Genomic DNA, 18,349 nt, shown 5'->3' with positions numbered 1-18,349 from the left:
ACACATTTTAAAAGATGTTTCCAAAGATTAGTCTGAGCATAAAGTGACAGCGTCCTTGGGAGGCAAGTATTTTTCCCCATGAACAAGTATCTAAGCCAGCGCTCTCTGTTAGGAGTCTCAGAAGGAAGACAGTATTTGTAGGGGACTTCACTTGGTGGTGATGGTACCTCCACAGAGTGAAGAAAGGACATAAATCATTAAAGTGAGCAGATCATTGAGGCAGTGGAAGTCAAAAGCTCAGACTTCTGAGGAAATGATTTCTAAGACTGAGTAACTTGTCAGTTGGCCAGAGGGAAGGAACATAAAGTTCCAAGAATAAGGAAGAGAATAGACTCTTCACCAATGAGGCTTTTCCATAAAGTGTCACTCTTGGTGGATTAATTAAGGTCAGTCCCAAGGAATGGGTTTGTCTATACTCTACCAAGCACAGAAATATGGGCGAGGTGAGGTGAGGGAAGACCCAAGGGCAGAGAAAGGAGTTATTTCTTATCTTTGCCCTTTTCCTGAACCAAGAACAATCACTCTCCCCTCTTCTTATCATCTAGAAGGCAAGCTGAGGTCATCTCTCAAGTCTGAAAACTATTTTACTCTGAGTGAGCTGACATTGTCGCCTTCTTGCCCTGCTGTCCCCACTCCTCTCAGTATGTACCCGTAGTCTGCCTATTTTACTCGAGAATTGGCAGCCATGTCAATCCACATACCTATTAAATTGGCTTGCCCTTTGCTAACACATGGAATGTCATTTTGACTGTTCATCTAGGTCCAAAAGAACAGAGGGTTAAGTGATTTTCCCTAAGTGGTAAAGAATAAATGCACTGAAGTTCCCGAGAAAGAAATAGACAGCATTACATCAGACATATCTTCCTTAGCCAGGAGGAAAAGCCTCCTATAAGGTTCTAGGAAGTGGTGATAGAATCTTACATGATAGCTCCTGTTCTTATGAACTTTGAGATTTTGGGTCACAAGTCTCAAGGAATACAAAAAGGGTTTGAAGAAAGGCAAGGGGAGAAAGAAGAATAAGACTTGGAAAGTGATGTGGCCAGAAACCCACATTTTGAGGGAAAGACTTTCTCTACATGGCTTTCTCTTTAAATGTACTTAAAACAATGATCCAAATATAGTCAGTTAAAACAAGTCCTGGAACAGACTACATGTCTATTACTTTACTGAGTGCAAATTTCATTGCTTGATGGGATTTTAGGCATAGGATATAGAGAATAAATCAAATTAAAGTTGAAAATGAAGTATATTCTCATAAATATACTTTAGTGGAAAGGAGAACAGAATAAGTTATTGTTCCAGTGTTACTGCACTCACTCAGCAGGATAGGGATGATGCTTGCTGCCATGGCCACACTGCTCCTCTGATTCCTTTCTGACTGCTGTGATGGGACTTGTGAATGGATTTGTGCAGAAGCAGATATGAAGCCTTGGGAGAGACTCCCCATTTTCTCTGAACCCATATCCTAAGAAATGCCTGGGAAATTCTGAGCATCTGCATGGCACAGCCCTTGTCTCTCAGCTGTCTGACAGCTGTTTAGTTGTACCTGGGGTCCTCCGATTGACCTGGCCTGTGAATTTGCCCTCCAAATTTAGGCTAAAGCACAGAACTTTGTGGGGAAAGGAAGAACCAATGTGAACCTATCCAGTTCCTTCTCTGGTTTGTCACCTGTCCACAGAGAAAAGAGCCAGGAAAGAGAGGAAGAAAGGTATTTGATAACCATGAGGGAAAATAAGAGCAACACAGGCTCCTCCAGAGAGGCGAGAGCCAAGTGCACATCCCAGGAAAAGCTACAGGAAAATCCCCCAGATGAAGTATGAGCCAGAATGGTCCCTCCTACACAGATGTAGATAGCACAACTATGAACAATGTGGGACATGCACAACTCTACCTCTGTGGAGTTGTCATTTTACACACTTCCCCCAAACTGGCCTCAATGTCTGCAGCCAGGGCTGTTGTCTAGGAGAAACTGTTTTAAAAGTTAAGTCTTCTTGGGTTGTCTCAGCATGCCCTTTGTTCCAGTGGGGGTCTTTCCCCTGGGGGAGAGACAGTTGTTTGCAGATGTTCTGCTCCTTGAGTTCTCTATCACAAAGGTTTCCAGGATCCTCACAAGGTACCTGCCTTTGAAAAGGCCTTCTGCCTTTGGGCAGGTTTGGGGTCCAGACTGTGTCCCCTCCCAATACTCATGGCCAGCACCCCCCACCTGTGGGCGAGACTGTTGAAGCCTCGCTGCCCTCCGTGCTTCTGACATCATCTAGACTAGTGCACTATTGAGCCCAGTTCACTGTGCATGCAGGATATTTTGAAATGAGTGTTTTCAATACTTGTGTCAGTGAGAACTTTTGGGTCTCCTCCACCTCATCTCCATCTGTTTGTCACCAACAACAATGACCCTAGAAAGCTTACTATATCTCCAGATACATGGGCAGTTTCTGTGAGATGCAGGTCATTCAGATATGTAGTATGTGAGTGCTCAGCTTTGCTACATGATATATCAATAAAAAGAGAGAGGGCGGGTAAATAAGTTAAAGCCAGGATGGCCCCTAGACAAGGGCTCCTTAAACTTTTCTACTTAAGACCCCCCCCCTTTCAGCTCACAAATACCTAGGATTGGGGCCAGAGAGATAGCATGGAGGTAGGGCATTTGCCTTGCATGCAGAAGGAAGTTGATTTGAATCCCGGCATCCCATATGGTCCCCTGTGCCTGCCAGGAGCGATTTCTGAGCATAGAGCCAGGAGTAACCCTTGAGTGCTGCCAGGTGTGACCCAAAAACCAAAAATGCAAACAATAAAAATAACAACCTAGGATTCATTGGATAGCCGACTCTTAAGTTAACTTCTGGCCATTAAGTGTTCAGAAAGCTTTTACATCATCCACTTCCTCACAACCACCACACTCAAATTCATGGCCCCATATGAAGTTGTCACCCACAGTTTAAGAAGCAAGGGTCTATAATAGATGATGATGATAATTATAATTTAAACCAGATATAAATCATACAGAAAGCATCAAGGCATAATCAGACTTGAGACAGATTTTCAAAGTACAAAGACAACAAAATAAACAATAATCCTAAATTACTGGCTAAAAAATTTGGGATCAACCAAACTAATACAAGGACGAAAGGACAACAGGAAAATTGCTTCAATTATGTTTAGTCCCCCCCACTCTGGAAAATTCTTCAGAAGGGCACAATTCATGGAGTTTCCCACTCAGAAGTTTTTCCTTTACCTTTTGCTTTCTCCTCTCCTGTTTGGTCAGAATCCTGGTCCTAAAAAGAGATGCAGAATAAAAAAATTAGTGATTAAATTTTAAAATGGCCTCTTTTCATTGAAAACTGCCATTTGAAAAGAACTAAAGACTTGAATTGAATTTTAAAATTGCAGCAATAGGGGCCAGAGAGATAGCATGGAGGTAAGGCATTTGCCTTTCATGCAGAAGGACAGTGGTTTGAATCCCGGCATCCCATATGGTCCCCTGAGCCTGCCAGGGGCGATTTCTGAGCATAGAGCCAGGAGTAACCCAGAGCACTGCTGGGTGTGATCCAAAAACCAAAAAAAGAAAAAAATTGCAGCAATAATTAATCATTTTTTAAAAGTTTTAAATTAAATTATTGTGAGACAGTTAAAAAGTTGTTGATGTTTGTGCTTGCTTCGGCAGCACATATACTAAAATTGGAACGATAGAGAATATTAGCATGGCCCCTGCACAAGGATGAAACGCAAATTCGTGAAGCATTCCATATTTTAAAAAAATTGTTGATGTTTTGTCTAATGTTCCAATACCCATTCCTTCACAAGAATTCACTTCCATCACCAGTGTCACCAATTTCCCTCCCTTACCCTACCCTGCACTGTGGTAGACACTTTTCTCTTTTATTCTCTTTCCCTCCTCCATTTTTCTTTTTAGACATTATGGTCTGAAATATTGTTACTGAAGGGATATCATTCATATCACTTTACCGCCTTTCAGCATTCTTGTCCAGAGTGATCATTTCCAACTATCATTGTCATAGTCTGTTCTAAAAGCAAAACTTTTATTATCTTATGAAAAGAGATCTTGATAATATTCTTTGGGAGTGGTCACCATTCTTTCTGTACTCAGGGCTTACTCCTGGCTCTATGCTCAGAATTCAGAGGCTAGAACCCAAGTCAGATGTATGCAAACCAAGCGCCCTACTTGCTGAATTATCACTCTTGCTCTGGATAATATTTTGTGTGTGTGTGTGTGTGTGTGTGTGTGTGTGTGTGTGTGTGTGTGTGTGTGTGTAAAGTAAGGTAGTTTTTAATGACATTTATTTAGAAAGATGAGATGGGAGATACAGAGATGTGTATGTTCAAGAGTGAACACCAGCTTCTCCAGAATGGAAACAAGCAAAGACACATGGAGACAAAAATGCAAGATCCATGTTCTAAGGAGCCTACAGGCTTGAAGAGCAAAGTTTCTTGATACTATTCTTTTTTTTTTTATTGTACTAATGACTTTATTGGAGATACAATAATTTTCAAAAATATACTTCTAGTGAACTTTTTCTTTTTTTCTTCTCTTCCATTTTATTTTTCGTTTTTCTTTCTATTATCTTTTTATTTTTAATAACTTTGCTTTCTACCCTTGAAACAATGTATTATGACTAGTTATATCAACTATGTGATGCATTTTCTTTTTTTTTAATTATTACTTAACATAATTTTAATATTATAAGGAGTTAAATTGACTTCCAAGAAAATGTAGATCCTGTTTTAACCTCAAAGCAAAAAGAGTGGTTTTGAATAATGAGAACTCACTATATTCCCATGGAAGGAATTAGTTTGAATATATTTGAATACATTAATTTAGCTAAATATATTCTGATATTATAAACATTTCTCATTATTGAGTTACCTAGATAAATATACACTTTTTTTACAATTTTTATTTAAGCATTGTGATTTATTTTTAATATCTTTATTTATTGATAATATTCTTTTTTTTTTTTTTTTGGTTTTTGGGCCACACCCGATAACGCTCAGGGGTTACTCCTGGCTTGGGGGACCATATGGGACACCGGGGATCGAACCGCGGTCCGTCCAAGGCTAGCGCAGGCAAGGCAGGCGCACCTTACATTTAGCGCCACCGCCCGGCCCCTATTGATAATATTCTTAAAAGAATTTGTTGTACATAAAAATTAATTCTGTACATAAATATTAAGAGTTCCTTAAAAATTCAACAGCAAGGGGCCAGAGCGATAGCACAGCAGTAGGGCGTTTGCCTTACATGCGGCTGACCCAGGACAGACACCGGTTAGATCCCCGGCATCCCATATAGTCCCCTGAGCCAGGAGCAATTTCTGATTGCAGAGCCAGGAGTAACCCGAGCACTGCCAGGTGTGCCCCCCCCCAAAAAAAAAACCTGATTAATTAATTTAAAAAATTCAACAGCAAAAGAGAAAATACCTATAATAATAAGTTCTGACATAGTTAGAACATATAACATCTATATACAGTTACAGAAATACCCAATATTTCTAAGATCCTAAAGGAAATTATGCCCTTCACAGGAAAAAGAAAAGTTGACCCCATCTCTACTCAGGTTCCATGTATAACCTTTTTGGTACAGGAAAGGTTTTCAGGGGCAGAGAATAAAACAGATGGTGTTACTATGGAATTTAGAGGGGAGAGGGAGCCCCATCAAAACAAGACAGAACCACTGGAATTGAGAAGTGTTGGCCACTCAAGCAGGAGTGCGCTGGGATGCCAAGGATCCCCAAAAAGAGTGCTGCAGAATTAGAAGTTAGAGCCTAGCTGGGATGCAGCACAACCGAGTGTATACAGTGCAAGCCAGTGTATCCAAAAAGTGTTGTGTGGGTAGTCACAGTCTGGTAGCAACAAGGGGGAGGGGCCAGGAAGAAGAGCATTGCATCACTTGAGGATTTACTTAAAAGAAATGGAAAGCCTCTGGCTAATCTCAACAGGAAACAAGATCATTGAGAGGAAATTGGCCAGCAGAACTACTAGGAAACCCAACAAGAGATCAGCCAACTGATCATAGAAGTTCATAGAAGCCTCAGTGCTGGGATGCCATGATCAGAACTAGGCCCTATGTAGTAGCCAGAGCCATAGTACAGCAAGTAGGGCACTTGCCTTGCCAATGGCCTGGTTCCATCTCTAGCACCCCTTATAGTTCCCCGAGCTTGCTAGGAGTGATCCCTAAGCTCAGAGTCTCCCACTCACAACAAAAGAAACAGGCCACAGGGACAGCAAGTAACACCACTACATGGAGGAAGAAAAAGGCTATACTCCAGAGGTTAGGACATAGCTGCCAGGAGGAAGAGACAGCCTAGCTAAGTTGTGCACCAACTCCCGATGCAAACTGTGGGTTACAAACTCTTCTGACAGGCCATTCTTTTGTTATTTTTGTTTTTATTTTTTAGTCATGCCTGGTGCTACTCAGGAATTACTCTTGGCTTTGCACTCAGGAATTACTCCTGGTGCTTGGGACCAAATGTGATGCCAGGGATTGAGGTCAGCCATCTGCAAGGCAAGTGCCCTACCCACTACACCTCTCTCCAGCCCAGCCATTCTTGATAAGGGAAAAAGTAATCTGAAGTAACAGCATAAAACAAAGCACTTGTCTTTGGTGGCATAGATATATAATTCCTCACCCTGGCTGAGTAAGAAAAGACTTGGGCCAGGGTAGGCATACCCGGAAGTCTTCAGAGTTATTCCTGGCTCTGCACTCAGAAATCACTCCTCGCAAGCTCAGGGGAACATATGGGATGACGGGGATCGAATCCAGGTCGGTCACATGCAAGGCAAATGTCCTTCCCACTGTGCTGTGTTTTAACTGAGATCTTTACCTTGGGTGTGGGGGATGCAAAGGAGAGAGATTTAGAGTTCATTAGTACTGGGACTATAATGATGAGGTGCTTCTGCCAGGCTTCTCCAACACAGAAGAAAACAATTCAGGTCCTTTTACCATGGGCTTTAAAAGCCTCTGTAAAACTGACCCAAATTGTCTCCCACAACACACCTGCACTCCTGGCCAGAGATGGCCTCTGGAATCACTGTTTAAAAATTTAGTTCCACTAACACTCCCCAATTTCTTCATCCCCAATCACACATGCTCTAGGGCCCCATTTCACTGGTCACTAAGTTTCGATTCAAAGCACAGAACAAGAGCATCAAAGTCTGAGCACAGAACGTGCTCCAATCCCTCCATAGGGTTCAATCAAATACATCCCCTCAAAGACCTGACTAGATTATAAAGGCTGCATCCCCTCCAGAGGCACAAAGGAAACTACAGGCTTTTTATTGTCAGACAGGGTAGGACAGTGGTCAGCAAACAAAACAAAAGATTAATTCAGGAAAAGGCACATTGTCTCAAGAAAAAGGGCAGGTCCTCAAGCAAACACTTCCTGGTGCTAAGTAGGAAGTTTTGGAGGCTTGTTTAGATTCCACCCTGGGGAGACAGAAATTCGGGATTGTATCTGCATGGACTCAGTATAAAGAGCTCCGCCTAGGGTCTTCCCCACTCACCTATTTTTAACAAGATGAATCAAGTAGATGTGCCCTCCTGACCCCCACCCCCAGCTTCTACAGACTGAGATGGCTCATACACTGGGAAATACTCCACCGAAGCCACATACGCCAGGTTGCCAAAGAGCACACATGCCCACTAAATAGAAGTTCTTCCAATAGACTCAGTTGGTGAAACTAAACTGACTCTTCATTCTGTGAGACAGAGGTGCTTTGCTCTGCAGCTGGGGGAAATGAGGACAGGTCTGCAAAGTGTGCTACTCACTGCCAACTGGCTATCAGCACTTGGTAGGCTACCACAAGGCCCTGAGGGCCACTCAGAAAAATGCACCCAGGGTGCCCCTGATCCATGCCACACAGCAGTTGGCACTGACTACCTGAGTCTTCAAGAGCCTGTGACCTCACTGCTCTTTGCCAGGAAAGGGGGAAAAAAGGTTCTGATCTTGGCCTGATTTCACAGTTCCAGGAAGAGATGAGGAGGGAGTAAAACAGTTTTACTTGGGAAATCTGAGGAGACAAGTACCTAATGTGCTAGTTTATACACTGCTCTAATCCCTAGCAAGGATTCATTCAGCTGGTCTGTTCCTTAGTTAAGCCTGATCCGAATACACTGATTTCTTGAGTGGGCACCAGAAGAAGAAAATTCCTTTGTGCCTTGGCTCCCTGAAGTACATTCCATTTCATCTATAGAACTAAACAACGTAAAGGTTAGGCCTTTTCGGAAAGGGTGAGTCAAGGGTAAAGTGTCTTTAAGCTTTAGAGCAAATGCTGCTCCTACTCTTTAACATAGATCTCTGGCCTGGACCAGCACCAGTTTGATCAACAGAGTTCATCTCAAGTTCTGTCACAACTGGGACAAGTGGGGTTTGTTCAGACCTCACAAGAAGACACCTACACATTCAAGAAACTTAAGAAACAGAGGCACATTTCCCAAACAAAAGAACAAAGTTGATTTCCAGAAACACTTCTTAATGAAGCAGATATAAATAACTTCCATGTTGAGTTCAAAATGTCACGAAGATATTCACCACAGTTGGCAGAGAAATTCATGAACATAGCAAGATTTTCAACAAAAATAGAATATTTTAAAAGATCCAAAGAGAAATCAGAGCTGAACAATACAATATGTGAACTAAAATAAGTCAATAGAAAAGTTCAACAATAGACTAGATCAATTAGAAGAATCAATGAACTCAAAATCAGAGTAGCACAATTCATCCAGAGGACAACGTGAAAATAATAAAACTTAAGGTAATAACGGGACAACCACAAGCATATCCCTCCACACAACACAGAGATCACAGAGAGAGAAAGGGGGGCGAGTTTATTCATAGAAATAAGGCTAAAACTTCAACCTGAAAAAGACAGTCTTCCAGGTCCAGCATGCCCAGGTATCATTATCAGAGGAATTCAGAAACTAGCATAATAAGCATAATTAAATTCCTACAACATAGGGCTGGAATACATGTTTTGCATACCAGGGACCTGAGTTCAATCTGCAGCACTGCCAGATGCAACCACAGGACCAAGCCAAGAGTTGACACCAGGTACCGCTGGGTGTGAAATGAAAATATATCCCCTTAAAATAATAAAGTTTAGAAATAAAAAATAAGAGAATTTTAGAAACAACCAAAGGGGCTAGAGAAATAATAGTACACCAGGTAGGGTGCTTGCCTTGCAAGCAGCCAAACAGAATTTGATTCTCAGCATCCCATATGATCCTCAAGCCCACTAAAAGTGATTCCGAAGTCCAGTTCAGAGTCAGAAGTAACTCTGGACATTGTTGGGCATGAATCTGTGTGTGTGTGTGTGTGTGTGAGAGAGAGAGAGAGAGAGAGAGAGACAGAGAGACAAAGAGACAGAGAGAGAGAAGGGAAGAGGAGGGGGAAAGGGAGAAGGAGATGAGAGGGGAGAGAAAAAGAGAGAACAAGAGAGAAGAGAGGAGAGAGAGAAAGAGAATCCTGCTGTTTGGAAGGGCATTCTTCTCTGAGATTCACACCCAGGGAACTTGGATTCTGGTCAGTTTCCACATCAGTGTCAACATTCCCGAAGGTCCCTGGCTTTCCCCTCTACATAATGTCTGCTCCCCACCCACCATCTGCTTAGGCCTGGCTAACTCCCTAAACTTTCAGATACTGTCCAAATTGAGCAAATTTAAGTTCACTAACTGGGTGTGGGGAAAATTGCCTTGGAGGGGGGAATCATGTATAGAATCAGATATACAATCAAAAGAGGGAAAAAACGAGCTTAAACTACATACTCGACCAGATGAGCATGACAAACATTCAAAACATTCATAGAGCATTCAATCCAACAGCAGAAGAATGTATGTTCTGCTCAAGTACACTTAGAATATTTTCTAGATCAGGACATAAGTTAACCAATAAAACAAATCTTAATATACAACCTAAGACTAAAACCAGATCAAATCTGTTCTCAACCATAACAAAATGAAACTAGAAAACAAAAAATAAAATTGAAAATATACCAGTCAGAGGAAAAAAATAAAGAGAACTGAGATCAGGAACACAGCTCAGTGGTAGACAGCAAGGGTATGAATGCTGGGGTCCCTGGGTTTTATCCTCAGCCCCACAAAAATGAGGAGAATTAAGAACAAACTGAGCTCAATGAAAATAGAAATAGAACATAAAACATGGAATGCAAACCCACGCCCCATAGCTGCCACCATTAGCCAGCTCCAGCTTCACACTATTCTCAGAAGAGATGCAAGCCAAGCCACTAAAATGCAGATACAGGGGTCTGCAGAAAACTCAATCCCCCCTTCTCCAACTCAATGCTGCAGTCACTTAGCTTCAGAAAGATGAATACCATTGTAACTACATACTAAAAATAAAAGCATATACAAACTCTTCATAGCATATACTCTAATAAGTTCAGGAAACTAGACATTTGTTTCATTCTTATTTGTTAAGAGACAGTAAAGAAAAGCAGAAAGGAATAAAAGGATTAATAGAAGAAAGGATTAGATAAAGGGATAAGGAATGAGAAGGAAAGAGATAAAGACTCCAATTATTAAAACTATGAAAACCAAGGCTAACTACAGAAATTTCCCAGAGCATTATGTCCTCTGTTACAATTTCAAGTAAAGAAAGGGTTAAAGAAACTTGCTAACAAAACACTTTATTAAAGACACAAAGATGGGGCCAGAGAGATAGCATGGAGATAGGGCATTTGCCTTGCATGCAGAAGGTCATTGGTTTGAATCCGGGCATCCCATATGGTCCCCTGAGCCTGCCAGGAGCGATTTCTGAGGTGGAGACAGAAGTAACCCCTGAGGGCTGCTGGGTGTGACCCAAAAAAAAAAAAAAAAAAGACACAAAGACAAGACTGTCAACTACCAAAACAACACTAACACAGATTTCACATGGTACATATAAAAGGTGTCCCAGTAAAACGGGTTAAGAACCACGAGTGACATTTGCCTTACGCTGTGCATCTGGAAGTGATTTTGTTTTCTGGGTTTGCTTCTCTGATCTGGCTCTCTTTTAGGGTTCATTTCCTTTTTTTTTTTTTTTTTTTTTGGTTTTTGGGCCACACCCAGCGGTGCTCAGGGGTTACTCCTGGCTGTCTGCTCAGAAATAGCTCCTGGCAGACACAGGGAACCATATGGGACACTGGGATTCGAACCAACCACCTTTGGTCCTGGATCGGCTGCTTGCAAGGCAAATGCCGCTGTGCTATCTCTCCAGGCCCTAGGGTTCATTTTCTTAGTGAAACTATGAAATCAAAAAAAGTATATCCAGAGCATTAAGATCTCTTATAGTAATATCTTAATGTGATTGAAAGTACAAAATGCCAAAACATCTGTTACAGAATAACAAATTAAAGACATTTTATGCCCAGTACTACAGAGAAATTAATAATTACCTAAAACATAATCTTAAAGTGTTAGCTAACAGACTTATTGAGATTCAAGGCAGTAACTAACCTAGAAAAAGTACTTTTTTTGTTTTGTTTTTTGAACCACACACGGCGGCACGCAAGGGTTCCTCCTGGCTCTGTACTCAGAAATCACTCCTGGCAGGCTCAGGGGACCATGTGGGATGTGAGGATCAAACCTGGATTCATATGGGTTGACTGCATGTAAGGCAAATGCCCACCTACCACAGTGCTATCACTCCGACTCCTTTTTTTTTAATAAAAAAAATTCTTTATTGGAACACAGTGGTTACAGACATTTTCGTACTTGGGTTTCAGTCATAGAATGTACACCACTCTACCAATCTGATCTTCCCACCACTAATATCCCATTTCCCATGCCCAGCACAACCCCTGCCTGTCTCTTAAGACAAGCATTCTGCCTCTCTCTCTCTCTCTCTCTCTCTCTCTCTCTCTCTCTCTCTCTCTCTCTCTCTCTCTCATCATTATTGTGGTTAGTTCTCTAACTCCACTCACCGCTCTTTGTGGCAAACTTCATGCCATGAGCTGGTCCTCCCAGCACTCATCTCTATTGTCTCTGGATATTATTGCCACACTGTATTTCTTTTTCTTATAGCCCACAGATGAGTGAGACTACTCTATGTCCATCCTCTCCCTCTGATTCATTTTACTCAGCATAATAGTCTCCATGTCCATCCATGTACAGGAAAATGTTATGACTTCATTTTTCCTAACACCTGAAGAGTATTCCATTGTGTAAATGTACCATGGTTTCTTGAGACACTCATCTGTCGAGCATTTGGGTTATTTTCAGATTCTGGCTATTGTAAATAGTGCTGAGATGAATATAGGGATGCAGAGGGCATTTTTGTATTGTTTTTGTGTTCCTAGGGCATATATATCCCTAGTAGTGGTACTGCTGGATCATATGGGAGCTCAATTTCCAGATTTTTGAGGAATATCCAGATTGTTTTCCAGAAAGGCTAGATTAAATGGCATTCCCACCAGCAATGAATGAGACTTCCTTTCTCCCCAAATCTGTACCACCACTGGTTGTTCTTGTTCTTTATGATGGGTGCTTGTCTCTGGCAAGAGATTATACCTCATTGTAGTTTTGATTTGCATCTCCCTGATGATTACTAACGTGGAGCATCTTTTCATGTGCCTCTTGACCATCTATAATTTTTGTTTTGTTTTGTTTTGGGGCCACACCTGGTGACACTCAGGAGTTACTCCTGGCTCTGCACTCAGAAATAGTTCCTGGCTTGGGGGACCATATGGAATGCCAGAGGATCAAACCGAGATCCATCTAGTGCGTGCAAAGCAAGTGCCCTACCGCTTGCACCACCACTCGGGCCCCTGTATTTCTTCTTAAGGAAATGCCTATTCATTTCTTCTCCACATTTTTGATGGAAAATATATTTTTTCTTGTCAAGTCCTATTAGTACCTTGTATATCTTTTTTTAAATATTTTTATAATTTTTATTTTTTAATTTTTATTTTGATCATCTTGGCTTACATATCTTTCACAGTAGTATTTTAGGAACATATTAACATTGAATCAGGGGAATACCCATCACCAAATTTGTCCTCCCCCACATCCCCGTTCCCTTCCTGCAACCCATATTCCCCATCATCACCCCCCAGGCTACTAGAGTAGGTGGTCCCCTCTTTGTCTAGCTTACTACTAGTGATCATATATCTATTTGGTCCTGGTACCCTCCCTTGTTTCCCCTCTACTTGACAGGAGGAGCTAGATAAATGGAGTTATGTGGTTTTGTTTGAAGGAAAGAAAAGCAATAGAATGGGGTAAAAAAAAATCAAATAAGCTGAAAATGGGAGGAGTCCTTCTAGAGGCTTTCAACCTCAGTTTGAGAGAGGACAGGAAAAAGGTAATTGAAACACCACAACAATACAGAAAGAAATATCAAATTAAATATCCAGTGAGCACTACAGCAATAAAGACAAGCACCACACAATAGTCTTGGTCCTGAAATCAAGCCATGCCAAAGTGCAACAAGAAAGAGAAAGAGAAAATAAAATAAAATAAAATTGGAGATATCAACTTCAATATCTACACCAAAATAAAGAAGTCAAAAAAATCAATAAATATATATGTGGATAAAATGATTATTTTGTGCTTTTTTTTTTCTTTTTCCCCCTGCATAGGCACAGTAACTATTGGGGATATTATAGAGGGAATTCCGTTGGCCTAGGAGATGCAGGGTTTCTTCACCCCTGAAGTATACTGTCATGGGATTAACTATAGACTCCTTGCATGATCATTTACTGTCCCCTCAGTGCTTTTGTGGTGTAAGGAAGACTTCTGCTTTGTCATGTATGGTAAAACCAGACCTCTATATCTAGAGATCTTGGTGTCTGTACAGCTCAAGGAATGCAGTTTATGATGAAGTCTTTCTTTGTGGTTCTAGCAGTTCTGCTTCTTCAGTGTCGTTTTAATCCATCTTCTGCAGTTGGTGGACTTGGTCATTATGCTGCTCCTAGGATGGAGCCTGGAATAATCGTAGACCAAAAGTTAGGCTAGAGCTTTTTGTTATTGTTGTTATTGATGCTGTTGGCCCCAGGATGTGAAGTACCTTGTATATCTTAGATATTAGCCCCTTATCAGATAGGTATTGGCTAAATAGCTTCTCCCATTCTGTGAGTGACCTTTGTATTCCTAGTCACTGTTTCCTTTGAGGTGCAGAACCTTCTCAGCTTAATGTAGCATCATTTGTTTCTTTTTGCTTCCTAGCAGTGGTGTTTCCTTTTAAAAATACTTTATTGATTAATTGATTGGTTGTTGGCCACACACAGTGGTGCTCAGGGGTTACCCCTAGCTCTGCACTCAGAAGAGTGGATGAGGGTTTCTTTTTCAGACATCCCTGCAGGTACTGGTTGCTACTTCTTTTTGAAACATCCTAGAGTCAGTAGTATGAGGTTATATCTCATTTTAATTTGAATTTTCCCTAGATAAGTGGTGAACTGCATGTTTTCAAATTCCTACTGGCCATCCATTTGTCTTCTCCCTATTTTTAATGGGATTCTTTGGTGTCTTTTAAGTTTATTTTGGAGAAAGACAATGAGAGATTTCTTCTGGCCTGTGCTCAGGGATGTCTGAAGACCATATGCAATGCTAGGGGCTTAAACTAGAGAGGCTGTGTACAAGGCAAGAACTTTAACTCCTGTACTATCTATCACTCTAGTCCCTTTTGTGATTAAGTAATGAGTCTTTAGAGATCTTAGATGTTATTTCATTGTGAGATATATGATGAGTAAATATTTTCTTCCAGTCAATAGGATGTCTCAAGCTTTTAGTTTGATGTAGTCACTCACATTTTTTAAATCTATTTGCTTGGCCACTGGCATAGTCATTGAAGATGGTTCTGCAGACATTATCAAAAAAATTTCTGCTTTCTTTACTCAATATATTCTATGGATCTGTACCTATTATCCAAATTTTAAATACATTTTCTATTAACTTATGTGCATCGTGTGATCCACATTCAAATTTTGCATGCAATCAACCAGTTTTCCCAGCACTTTTTGTTGAAGAAACTTTCCTTGCTTCACTTCAAAGACCTAGTGGCTTTATCAAAGATGAGCTATTCAGAAACTTGAAGGATCTTTTCTGGGCTCTCAATTCTATTCCACTGAATTGGGTTTTTACCCCAGTGCCACACAGTCTTGATTATTATAGTTTTGCAGTATAATATAAAGTTGGGGAAAGAGAAGTCTTCTGTCTTATTTTTTCCCAGAATTGCTTTGGCTATTCAGGTTGTTTTATTGCTCCATATAAAATTTAACAGTATACTGTCCATGGCCTTTAAAAATGCCATCACAGAGCCAGAACAATAGTACAGTGTTGGTCTTGCATAAAGCCAACCTGGTTTCAATTCCTGGCTCTCCACATAGTCCTCCAACTCCACCAGGAGTAAACTCTGAAAACTGCTAGATGTGGCCTAAAAAACAATATTCCATCAGAATTTTTAATGGGGGCTTAATACAATCTGCATAGTGCTTTGGTAGGCTGGTTATTTTACCAAAATTAATCCTTCCAATCACATAGATGGGATGTGTTTCCATTTTATTGTATCTTCTATTTTAACTCTGATTTTTTTTCTCTGAAAAGTTTTTCATCCCTTTTTTTTTTTTTTTTTTTTTTTTTTTTTGGTTTTTTGGGCCACACCCGGCCATGCTCAGGGGTGACTCCTGGCTGTCTGCTCAGAAATAGCTCCTGGCAGGCACGGGGGACCATATGGGACACCGGGATTCTAACCAACCACCTTTGGTCCTGGATCGGCTGCTTGCAAGGCAAACACCGCTGTGCTATCTCTCCGGGCCCTTTTCATCCCTTTTTTAAGTCAGGTACTTTATGGCATACAATTATGACTGGAACTATTTGTGTTTTTTCTTCTACTTTATTATTTGCATATAGAAATGCTTCTAATTAATGGATTAACCAACTAATGTTGTAGTCTTTCATTGTTTATGGAAGTGTTTTGGTAATATCTTTATGGGTTTTTTAGGTATTATAATCATATGCAAATGGTGATAGCTTGACTTATTTTTAGTATGGATCCCCTTGATATCTCTTTCTTGGCTAATTGCTAGGGCAAGGACTTCCAATATTATGTTGAATAACAGAGGTGACTGTTAAAATCCTGATCTTTAGCCTGATCATAGAGTATACGTGTGAACCTTTTCTCTACCAGAGGCCACTGGACATTTATAACATCACTCACTGGCCATATACTATAGGTAGACAGGCAGCCTATCAGAAGCATACATGCTTGTTCTTTCATAGAACAAAACCAAATGATTTCATGGGCTGTATATCATCCCTACGCATCTTAGAAGGAATCCTTTCAGTTTTCAGACTGTTTTTCAGCACTTAGTGCTGTATGCAATTTTGCATTATATTATTACATAATATATAACACACAACCTAGATTAGTCTGTGTATAGAAAGGTCTCATAGTTAACCCATATTTACATGGCCCCTACTACCTAAAGAGTGAATTAAAAGTGTTGATATTACTTGGACGATGTATAAAGTTATGCCAATATTTGAAAAATTAGTATTGGGGCCATTCTCTACAATATTCCAGCCTATCTACACCACTAATGCCACAAATACTGCTTACATTGTGTTACTTCCATATTTGAAATGCTCCTTAGTGACAGATTAAATTTCAACTTCTGTCTGGCTTCACACAGACAACAGGATTTCCACTACCACTGTCACACTTACATTTTAAGTTATTTAAATACACCATTTTTATTTTCCTCTACTACCAGAGTATAGGGGACAATCCCCGCCCCCACTCTTCTGGGAACTGGATGAATAAGAGAAGCTCAATTCTGCTGAACTAGGCCAAACCAAGTAACAAAAAAAAAAAAAAGGAAACAGTGGAACACCTCCTTCTTCCTTAGCACTAGTCCTTTCCCTCACAAACAGAAGCATGAGATGATTATGTCTCAAACTAAAAGCAGTAAAACACATAGGGCCAAGTTTCTTTGAAACAAGTTGTAAAGACTTTTGCAATTTTAAAGGTATTCTCACTATATGATTCTGTACTCGAACTTCACATATAAAGATTAGGTTTCTATAATACATGACAAGAGCACTACTGGAATTTAATTATACAATTAAGTTGGTAAGGGCAAAACAAACTTCCTAAGCCTGTTTCATTTATTCCCTTAACAAAAATGTAGAGCACCCTCTATTAAGTGCTGCCATTACAGTTTTTTATACTTACTTTCCACTTTTTTAAGAAACATCACTAAGGGGCCGGAGAGATAGCATGGAGGTAAGGCGTTTACCTTTCATGCAGAAGGTCATCAGTTCGAATCCCAGCATCCCATATGGTCGCCCGTGCCTGCCAGGAGCAATTTCTGAGCATTGAGCCAGGAGTAACCCCTGAGCACTGCCGGGTGTGACCCAAAAAAACCACCAAAAAAAAGAAACATCACTAAAAATTATATCATCCATTTTATCACCCTTTCAGCTTTCAAGAACCTCTGTTTGGACCTCAGGTAAGCCCGGAGGGGAAAAAAAAGAACCTCTGTTTAACTCCTTCTCTGAGGTGTCTGTGTTGATCTGGTATTGCTAATCTTCCAAGACTTCAAGCATTTTCCTTTTTTTAAATTCCTGAATATACATATACTCCCTTTATTGGTGTCACTTTTGTAAGGCTCATCATTCTGGACAGCAAAGTCTAGGATTGGGCTCAAATTCTAACAACTGAGTAGCTAGATGATCTCAGGCAAATCACATAACATTGTGTCACAGTACTCCCATGCTTCACTGGATTCACTGGATACTTTACATACTTCACTGGATTCTTTTTCATTTTGTCTTTGGACCACACCTGGCAGCGCTCAGAGGTTACTCCTGGATATGCGTTCAGAAATTATTCCTGGTAGGCTCGGGGGACCATATGGAATGCCGGGGATAGTATCTGTGCAGCCACATGCAAGGCAAACACCCTACCCACTGTACTATCACTCTGGCCCCTTCATTGTATTCTTTTTTTTTTTTTTTTTTTTTTTTTGGTTTTTGGGCCACACCCGTTTGACGCTCAGGGGTTACTCCTGGCTAAGCGCTCAGAAATCGCCCCTGGCTTGGGGGGACCATATGGGACGCCGGGGGATCGAACCGCGGTCCTTCCTTGGCTAGCACTTGCAAGGCAGACACCTTACCTCCAGTGCCACCTACCCGGCCCCCTTCATTGGATTCTTAAGAGTAAATGAACAATCTATACAGAAAGCATTGATAATATGCTTTTGTCACATGTTAACTGTATCTACATATGAGGCATTAAAGATATTTGGTGTTTTTGCTCTACTACAGTCTTTTTGTGAGCCAAATTATGTTTTTATTTTCTGAATCCCTCACATTCTATAGTTTAACAATGCCCTCACAAATAGA

The 18,349-nt window shown here is 40.7% G+C and overlaps 1 protein-coding gene and 1 non-coding gene across 2 annotated transcripts in view; one reads left to right on the top strand and one right to left on the bottom strand.

The window, feature by feature from the left end:
- C11H12orf40 (chromosome 11 C12orf40 homolog) overlaps positions 1 to 18,349 on the bottom strand; it is a 41,999-nt gene that overhangs the window by 20,898 nt on the left and 2,752 nt on the right. The window contains exon 3 of the mRNA XM_049782873.1: positions 3,233 to 3,272. Coding sequence (XP_049638830.1) covers positions 3,233 to 3,272 — 40 coding nt within the window. The remainder of the gene's footprint in view (positions 1 to 3,232; positions 3,273 to 18,349) is intronic.
- On the top strand, positions 3,646 to 3,750 carry LOC126023585 (U6 spliceosomal RNA). The gene has a single exon (XR_007500699.1). It is a non-coding gene; the product is annotated as a U6 spliceosomal RNA (small nuclear RNA).

Source organism: Suncus etruscus, chromosome 11, assembly GCF_024139225.1.
Source record: "Suncus etruscus isolate mSunEtr1 chromosome 11, mSunEtr1.pri.cur, whole genome shotgun sequence".
NCBI lineage: Eukaryota > Metazoa > Chordata > Mammalia > Eulipotyphla > Soricidae > Suncus > Suncus etruscus.
This window is presented reverse-complemented; position numbering and strand designations above follow the sequence as displayed.